The sequence below is a fragment of the Cataglyphis hispanica genome, chromosome 19, assembly GCF_021464435.1.
Source record: "Cataglyphis hispanica isolate Lineage 1 chromosome 19, ULB_Chis1_1.0, whole genome shotgun sequence".
Classification (NCBI taxonomy): domain Eukaryota; kingdom Metazoa; phylum Arthropoda; class Insecta; order Hymenoptera; family Formicidae; genus Cataglyphis; species Cataglyphis hispanica.
In genome coordinates, this window is record NC_065972.1 from 1,294,022 (window position 1) to 1,304,073 (window position 10,052).

The 10,052-nt window shown below is 28.9% G+C and overlaps 1 protein-coding gene across 2 annotated transcripts; it reads left to right on the top strand.

Annotated features, from left to right (window-relative positions):
• The first annotated feature begins 485 nt into the window (after positions 1-485).
• LOC126856528 (ras-related protein Rab6) lies at positions 486-10,052 on the top strand. Of its 2 annotated transcripts, none has more exons than XM_050605100.1 (6): positions 486-806; positions 1,469-1,527; positions 2,673-2,832; positions 3,257-3,462; positions 3,582-3,648; positions 7,761-10,052. In XM_050605100.1, exons 1-6 carry the CDS (start codon positions 737-739, stop codon positions 7,832-7,834), a joined length of 636 nt encoding a protein of 211 aa, XP_050461057.1. In that variant the 5' UTR covers positions 486-736; the 3' UTR covers positions 7,835-10,052. The 2 variants fall into 2 exon arrangements, with proteins under 2 accessions (XP_050461057.1, XP_050461058.1); XM_050605101.1 differs by lacking the exon at positions 7,761-10,052 and adding an exon at positions 4,273-7,510 and having other exon boundaries at positions 493-806.

The window sequence follows — 10,052 nt, forward strand, 5'->3', positions numbered from 1 at the left end:
TATATCATGCTGTCATAATCAGTGAATCATAAGATGAAAATGCAAAATATGAGCATTTTTTTCGGTAAAATCTTATTATTGTTTTAATCAATATCTTTAATATAATTTAAAAGAGTATGTTATCGATATACAACGACATTAATCCAATCAAAAATGGCGCCCAAATTTAATTATATGTGATAAAAAATTGTAATTAAAATAAAAATTTGTAAAAGTATGGAAGAAAAAGATAGAAGTTGAGCAAATTTTAGAATAATCGACGAAATTCAAAAGGATAAGCTTCATAAACTATATGTTATCTGTGTGTTTTTGTAATTTCAGTATCAATATTAGCGACCATATTTTTTCACCATATTCCACAACGCTTAGGAACGATTTTCAATTGGTCCATCCAGGAGAACAATATAAGCACATGAGAACACCTTTGTTCTACCGAACACACTTTTCCTTCTCGGAAATCGGTGGCGCCGCGTTTTCCACTTGGCTTTCCAATCGTCGCTACGTCACTTCCCGGTTAAACGTGGCCGCAAGGAGTGGCATCCAAGCTAGCGTCGCGAGCTGTCAAGCTGTAGAACCCGAGAGAGCTAGCGGAAAGACTGTTGAATCAGCCGGCGCAGCTGATCGGCTTAAATGACTCGGCGGGCCGGCAATTGAGCGTGTTATCGTTGCCTGCGTCGTTACCGGAACCCTCTTCAGGCCTGTCAAGTATCCGTTTCAGGCGAACGAGAGACAAAACATGTCGTCCTCGGGCGATTTCGGCAATCCATTGCGGAAGTTCAAGCTCGTCTTTTTAGGCGAGCAGAGCGGTGAGTGTCCCAATAATAGTGTGTTAACAAGTGTGTGTTCGCGTCGCGGTGTTCCTCGAATACGGATCGATCTCCCCCCAAGTGGGATGCGCTTGACGCGAGACCCGGTTCTCTCGGCCAGCAGGCCCCTGATCGGGGTGACTACCCTTCGCCTGGTACCCTTCTAGGTTATAGATCAATATTCTCCATTGCCGCCGACTACACGGCGACGCGTCGCTATATTTTAAATTCTCGGTCATTTCGATCGCGCGTTTAGCATTTAAATATGATGATCGAATATATGTACGTCGGGTTATATTTCGATAGGCGCGTTTTCCGTTAAATACAGAGCGCCAAGTGGATTTTTAAAGCGTTTCTCGATGAAATTTCTTTTCGAGTTGAATGCTCTTTTGACACATATATATTTCCATTATTATAATAACAGCGAGAAAATTTAGATATTAATTTTAAAATATAAATTTAATCGGTAGATTGTAATGTAAAAAAAAAAAATGTAATTTTTAAGAGAGAAAGATAATTTCCCCCGAGAGTCTTGGAAATTAAAAATTAAGATAGAGCTATAAAACTGTGGAATTTTGAGATAAAAATTTGAGGGAATTTGAGGGAAATTTAAAGTTGCAAATATGAGTTTAATAAATGAGCCATGGAATTTTTTATTGCAGTCGGGAAGACGTCACTTATTACACGATTTATGTACGATAGCTTTGACAACACATACCAGGTATGTAACGATTTAATCGTCTCTTAATTGTTAATCGAGTGTAAATTGATAATTTTTCTTGCATGTTTTAAATCTGCAAAATTTTTGTCAATTTTTTTTTTATTGTATGTATATTGTATATAGGTTATCTGGGAAATAATATAGGCTTTATTTATGTGTAGGCTATGTTTTAAACTTACAGGACAATACACTAATATTTTAAATTTTACATGCAAACATCGTTAAATTTTTATTTCAAATTTATATTTTTTTTATTAATTTTTATAATTAATTTAAAAAAGTTTTGTTGTATCTATATTTTAATTTTTTGTTTAATTTTATCTGTAATATCAGGTTTTATTAAAAATGAATAAATTTTTGGGTAAGAGATAATTTCTTTGATTGATAAAATTCTGCTATCATTTGCGTTATTTGTCCTGATAGTAAACCCGGCTATCAATCTTGATAAATTCTATATTGAATAAGGATTTTGTTTGATTATAAACTATCATGCAATATTATCATTAAATAATTATTGTATAATTAATTTTTAATTAATTATATCTATTGGAACATGGCTGTCAAATGTAATTTGTTATTTCGAATTGTTTGCTCGTTTTTTGTATCAATTGCATTTTATACATATTTTGCTCGTTTCTTTTTTATATCATTTTAAAAATGCATGCAACTATGAATATTTCAAATGCAGGAGGTGTAAGAAAATACAGTTAGAACGAATAGACCTAATGCTAGTAGGAGAGGCAGTAGGGAATCGAGATATCGACTTTTTCTGATCGACAAGGATAGAAAGAGAGATGGAAAAATTTGCAGAGCGCTGATAATTCATATCTTAAATTATTTATGCAATTTTATAATAAATTACATTACATTTTAAATTATATTATTCTAAATTTTTAAATAGAAACTACTCAGAAAAAATAGAAAAATATGATTATTAATATTGCTTTAAACATAATTTCTATCATATATATAAATAGTTAATATAATAATTAATTAAATATTGGTACTATTTTTTATTCTTATTATTTTAAATTATAAATGTAATGTCAATATTTGATATTAAATATAGCTTTATATGATTTTATATGATTAATTGAATAATATCGTGAATATTTTTAATATCGTGATACATCGATATGTTGCAGGCTACGATAGGTATAGACTTCTTAAGCAAAACTATGTATCTCGAGGATAGAACTGTCAGACTACAGCTGTGGGACACAGCGGGCCAAGAACGGTTCCGTTCTTTGATACCTAGTTACATCAGAGACTCCACAGTCGCTGTCGTTGTTTATGATATTACTAGTAAGCATCAGATATATAAAAAATATACGGTGTCTTAGAAAGCTGTGTGCCAGCAATCTCTTTGATGTTTGAATGTAAAATTCTCTTGTGAATAGTATATATATTTTTTTAACATTCGTCATTTTATAAAGAAATTTACATAATTTTGTTTAAGCTTTAATTTTTTTAATCTCATCTATCTAAAGATTCTGGATTTTTAATCTTTCTGAATTAAAGGAAAATTTTTCTAACAAATTTCCGGGAGCAGGTACATTAATTTCAATTTTTTATTTTGGGCAAAATTTTTATAAACTTTAATCTATTTTGACATATATTTATTTGATATTAATCACAAACATGAAATAACATAAATTTACTGCTGGCACATGCTGTTATTGGTACACCCGATAAATGAATGATGAAATTAAGATTGCACATTTGTCAGACGCCAATTCGTTTCACCAAACATCCAAATGGATAGACGATGTGCGGACTGAAAGAGGAAGTGATGTGATAATTATGCTAGTGGGCAATAAAACAGATTTGAGTGATAAGAGGCAAGTTTCGACGGAAGAGGGCGAGCGGAAAGCGAAGGAATTAAATGTGATGTTTATCGAAACTAGTGCTAAGGCTGGATACAATGTGAAACAGGTGATTATTATTATTATTTTTTTTTTTTTATTTACATTCCATGTAAGGAAAGATTTTTCTCCATGGCGATGGATGAAAGAAGGAATAGAAGAATTATATTTTGCTTTTAATTATTTTAGCTATTTAGAAGAGTAGCGGCAGCTTTACCGGGTATGGACTCCACCGAAAACAAGCCACCCGAAGACAGTATCCTTTGCGTAAGATACTTACTGCACGCAATTTGCATGGCACATTTGCAGGAACGTTGCGGCGACTTTTTTCATTTCATGTGTACATAAACCTCATCTCACTCATTATTACAATTGCCTCAAAAATATTTTACATTTTATTACTATTGAATCTTTTTATTGACTTTTTTTCAGTTGAAATAACACAAGTTGCTTTTTATTAATCTTGCAATTTTTCATTTTTTAATTAATTAATCATAATTACTAGTATTTCTTTGTAGGACATTGGATATGAAGTTCTTATCGCGCGTTATACATGTTTATTTATTTAATCTAATATTCTTTTGGAAAAGACATCAAATATTTAATTTTCATTAACTTGGATTTTAGTCTCTTCTCTCTCATAAATACATTCTTATTTCTTAGTAGACATTAAATATATCTTTATGTTCTATAATTTGTCTCTTCAAGCGCTAACGTTTTTTAATTCTAAAATTTCTCAAGTATTTAAAAAGGACTTGTTAGCCATTCATTTCAATTTCTCGCTCTTAATTTTTGGATTGGATTTATTTGGCGATTTGCCGGATCTTCCATTTATTTATTAGACTTTTATGTTTTCCTTAATACGTTTTTTAATCCGTAGTGCAAGAGGTAGTGCTCAAGGATACTCCAATCGAACTGAAAGCCTCGGAGAGCAGTTGTGCATGCTAAGTCGTCGTCGGCCTATACGGTAGCAGGGTATCGAATCGAATCGAAAGAGGCCTTTGTTAAGTTTCGACTAGGGCCTGAACCGTTCCAAACTGTTTTGGAGCGGTTTGGGAACCTCTTTCGAGAAATATAAATTGATTTTCAAAGGAAATTCTTGAGAAGGGTTTAAATTTTCGATTTTTTGAAATAAGCACTTGTATATAAGTAAATATTACAATATATTAATATTATCACATGTATATATATGTACATATATATATATATATATATATATATATATATATATATATATATATCATAATTACAGATATTACAGATATTACACTGTAATAATATTAATATATTATTATTTACTCAACAATATTATGATTTCTTCGAAAAAATCGATAAATTTTGTCTGAGAAATTTCCTTAGAAAAAATATCTATAAGATTATCATAATATATAAATAATAATTTAATATTATTAATTTATTAATTTACTTTTATTTGAGATAATTCAAAGAAACATATTATTTTATTTCCGTTCGATGCCCTGATTGGTAGACAAGACGGAGCTAAGTTAACTTATAAGTTAATGACTCTTAGAACCTTAGGATACCGATTGTATTTGGCCTGTGCTTTTTCGCAGAGTCGGAAAACTCCTGGAAGGCTACGTGCACTAAAGCAGCAACAATTCTTATTAAAACGAGAAAAAAAGTTTCACACACTATAGCTTAAGACTGCTTTTACACAATGACATGTTTTCGTATGCTAATGGATCGTAGAAAGGATTATTAACCCTCACAGCTTTGATTATATGCTCTTCACCAGAATTATGGAGTATCTTTAATAATTTACAAAAAACCATATTAATCAATCTTTAAATTGAAGCAAATTAAAAAGGTAATAAGTTTTTTTTATATGTTTCATTATTACTATAATTAAAATTATTTCGATATAAATGTTATAATTAAAATTATTCGAATTTTGAAAATTAAATTATATGAAGTATGTTTGAATTAAGAATAATTTAAGTTAAAAGATTATTATTTAGAAACTTGTTACGTCTAATTTAGAAGCTTATTAGTTTATTAATAGCGCTTCATATATTTTGGGCGAGAGAAATGCTGTATTTATTACATATTTATAAAAATAGAGAAATTTATAAAATTTTATTGTTTTTTTTTTTTGGTTTTTATTATATAATTTTGTCCCCATTTAGTATAAATCAAAGCTAGGAGGGTTATTACAGTCCTTATTAAGGTCTCAAAGTTCACCTAAGTTTATTTTGCTTGTTAATATAGATTGTCTAATATCGTACAGTATTTTTTTAACTCGTGTAATTAAATATCAATTAAACCAATAATTGCTCAAATTCACATTAAACAAATGATAGGAAAATGGCATTTATCGTATTCTTGTTTATCGGCGTTTCTAAGAACGAGATATTATTAATTGTCGTACACATTTGCAATAAAAGAAACAAAGACAGCTGCAATTTACATTTATGATATTTAGAAACATTTGCATCAATTAAAAAATTACAGATTATAGATTACAGAGTAAACGTTACATGTTGCGTAAATGCAGTCCCTTTCGAGATAATTGAATTACATTTTTCAACAAAAGATCAAGTTCTGATAGCTAATAATACATAAATTTTCGCTTTATATAATGTTAGAAAAAGATATGACTAAAACCTAATGTATTAACCATTTTTCTCATCAAACTAAATCTAAATAAATAGATATCTGTTAACGAATTAATAGAAGACAAGAAAGAAAAGAAAGAAAAAAGTGGAAAGGTATTTGAGAGAAATTTTTCTACGGAATTTGTGGATAATTAATTAGCAGCTAACTCTATATCTCTTTTCTACAAATATTTTTAAAGTACGTAGCATAAATGACAATCCTGTACAGTTTCACATTTATTCAAGATATTAAATTTTTTTTCTACAACTTATTATTTATATATTCTTTTTAGATTGACACAATTTTGTTTAGAAAGAAGAAAAAGAATCTTTTGTCTGAAATTACATATAAAAATATTAAATAAAATTAAAAATGTATGTATATATAAAATAGATTTTTGGTTTTAAAAGTTAATTGTCTTTTTTGTTTACAATTTCTCTGTTAACTATAATATTTTATTTATGTAAAAAAAATCTTAAAACTTTATTATTTTTCATATTGATTCTATGCCAATGGCTTTTTTTATTTTTCCTTTTGTTCTCTTTTTCCATCTGAATTTTTCTTTATTCTTTAATTTATCTTTCTTAAAGAATAGAATTTATTTTTAAAAATCTATTTTAATTAATTTATTTTCGCTTTGTATTTGATTTTTTGATTTTTTATTTAATAATTTTTTTTTTTAATAAGGATACTCAAAAAAATCTTGAAACATAAATATCAAAACAAGTTAATTATTATAAAAAAATATTATTAATATCAATTTTAATATTTTTGATGATTAACATAAAAAGTTTTGTGACTCCTTTAAAGATCTAAAAAAATATTTATTTTTTATATTAAATTTGAATCGAATAAATATATTTTGATTGGTAGAAAATTAATTTTAAATATTAAATTTAAATTTATATGTGAGCAAATTTTAATTAGATTCTTTAATCGAATTTTTTGTAACACATGTTTTTTATTTTATTCTACATTTTGTAATATTTTTTTTATGGTTCGATTAGAAAATACCTTAAGAAATTTGCATAATAAAAGTAGCGCTAGAAAATATTCTCCGTCCCGTTTTTGACTTTTATACACTTCTCAATTGTCACAGCTTTGATAGGAATTAATTCGCACGCGCGTGCGATATTGTAATAATATTAAATCTATATGCTCTGATGAGAGAGAGAGAGAGAGAGAGAAAGAGATGAATTATTAATCAAAAGAAAATTAAAGGGAAAAACTGATTATATTGATTTGGCAGCGATAATTATTGAATCAGTAGGTTATGAGTAGACGAATATCTAGAGATTTGATTAATAAAAAAAGAATTTGTCATCATTATAGTATCATTAAGAATTACACTGTATGTACTCTCTATCTGATTTGTAAGAGCTCATTGTAATGCCTCATCAACGCGCATTAATTAAGTTTAATGCTACCAATCAAATGTTTACAAAGTGCAATAATGTATTTATTGACCAATAATATTGCCAAATTACAAAAATTACATTAAATTTCTGACAGTTTATTTCTCGAAACACACATTCTCCTTCTATTGGCACGATACAAAAAAAAAAAAAAACATGGCACTGATCTAATTAGAATATATGATTTATAATTAATTTTTTTAAGTAGACATATATATTTGATTTGATTTGTGAATTTTCGTGAAAAAAACACATCGAGGATAAGTGGCGAGTTGAAATTGTCAATTGATCAGAATGTAAGTTGAAAATGCCAGCACACCTTAACACACAAAAACAGCTGTCGACTTGCAGAATCAATCGCCGATGCAGAACGGCTCCGAGTCGGAGGGCGAGAGCGGCTGCATCTGCTAGGGGGATTCATCGTCACTGCCCAAGAAGGGAGAAGAGGGCGGAAAAATTGCAGTCAATCTCCCGGCACGAATCACCATACCATTGCGAGACGCTGCTGGCTTCTTCTGACGTGATTAAGGGAACAGGGAGCCCCTTGTCGCCGATCTCGGGCTCTAAGTATCGTTTCAAGTGCTACTAGACGAACTCGAGCGATATCTAATACTAGCTACTTGCGTTGCATTCGGGCATTGGCTTCGTGCGAGAGAAAGGAGATCGCATCCTTTGTCAGGGTATTTCCGTATTACGTTTAAACTTGAAACGGTGATAGCTGCGAAATCTACGTAAAGCTCATTTAACCACTTCTTCTTTCGCGCATTTAATTATATATATTTTTTAAAGAACGATTTTCTCGTATAAAATACATTTTGTATTTTAACTAATCATTTTATAATTATTTTATAAATTATTATTTTACTACATCTTTATATTAACTGATATATAATTTTATGTACAAACAAAAATGATTATTATAAAATCGATTATTATTATATAAAAAGAATTAAATTTTATTATTGACATAAAATTTATAATACTTTCAATATAAATTAGCTGATTGGCACAAGAGGGTTAAAGTATTTTGCAATAACGTTTTTATGATCCTTAAAAATTTCTATTATCTTTCGATTTCTGAATTCTACATATCACGATTCTTATGGAAAGTTTCTTCCCAAACTAACGAGATTAGCCTTTTATCAGCAATAGTTGATCCTTTAAATAAGATGATGTAAGTAAATTAGATCTTGAATTTTGTGAGAGTAATTATTTCATTAATAATCTTGTATTTTTTATTATTGTAATTCAAATAATAATACGATGAAAATGCTCCATATATAAAATGCAATCTCCAATTAAAAATTGGATTCCAGATTTAATCTCTGAATTAAGTTAATATTATTAATAAAGTAAAATTAATTTATAATCCACAGAAAAATAAATAATACGATATTTATTGAAATATCAGAAAATCAGAAAATAATTTTAATATATTTTACTCGTAGAAATAAAATTTTAATATTGTGTCGTGGCATTTTTTTTCAATTGCGAAAAGAAAATATTAATGATTGTTTTATTAAAATCTAGGTGCGTTATACTTGATTAAAAAATCATCATAGGGAAAGGCTTCATTTATCTTGTTCGCGATTAGTGTGGAAATCACTGCTACATCCTTCCAAGTTTAAGCACACTGTCTCTTTGTTCGGAGATTCTGTACGTAACTAAAAAAAATGCGCACAAAACACCGAAGCTTGCAAAAAGATTTTTGTTTGTGTACTTAAATTAAGAAAGGAGGAAAAAACACAAGGAAAGAACATGACTGAAAGTAATCATCCTCGGTGGAGTTAATTAAGTCGCTATAATAAGCTTACGATGAGTTCGCGAGTTTCTTAAAAGACAGCACGTTTATCGAAGCGAAGTGTCGTTTGTTCGAGGATATATTTCTAATGTACCGTGTATTACGAATCTTTATAGACGTTTTTCAATATCTCTTGATAATAAGCGACTCTCTACTTGATAACGAGATTGAAGTCTGTAGGCCGACGATAGATACGCAAGTGTGCACAAACGACCAAACTCACTCAACATAATCTTTTCTTATTCTAGGCCGTCGCCTTTTTTAAAATCTTCTTGTAATATTCTGAATATCGAAGTGTTAAATTTTTACTTCAAGAAAAATGATAAGAATAAAAACTACGAATTGTCTGACAAAATGTCTGAAAAGTTAATAATTCACATTTCAATTATGTGAATAATTAAATTTAGGAATTTAAATTATTAATAATTTTTAATTTTTTTACTACTATATTATATATAGAGATATATGCAGATTTAGATTATTAATATCTATAAATTCAGGTTTTCTAAATACGATTCATTAATATAAACAATACATACATATGTAAATATAAAGTACATTTAAATTAGTTTTAATAAATTTCAGAAATTATTAAATTGAATTGGAATTATTCGTAATGTTTGGCCGTTTGTACAAAGAGAAATGCCTACGCTACGCCAACACGTAAACACTCGTCGAATATTTCTCTAGAAGATGATTAATCGAGGCTTATCGGGGAAATAAAAATTATTAGCCGTGCTTGACGCGAGATCTTTACAAACCCTGTAGCAATGTCTCTATCCCTTTGCACTTAAAGATTCTTTAATTACGACAATGATTTATTATTAT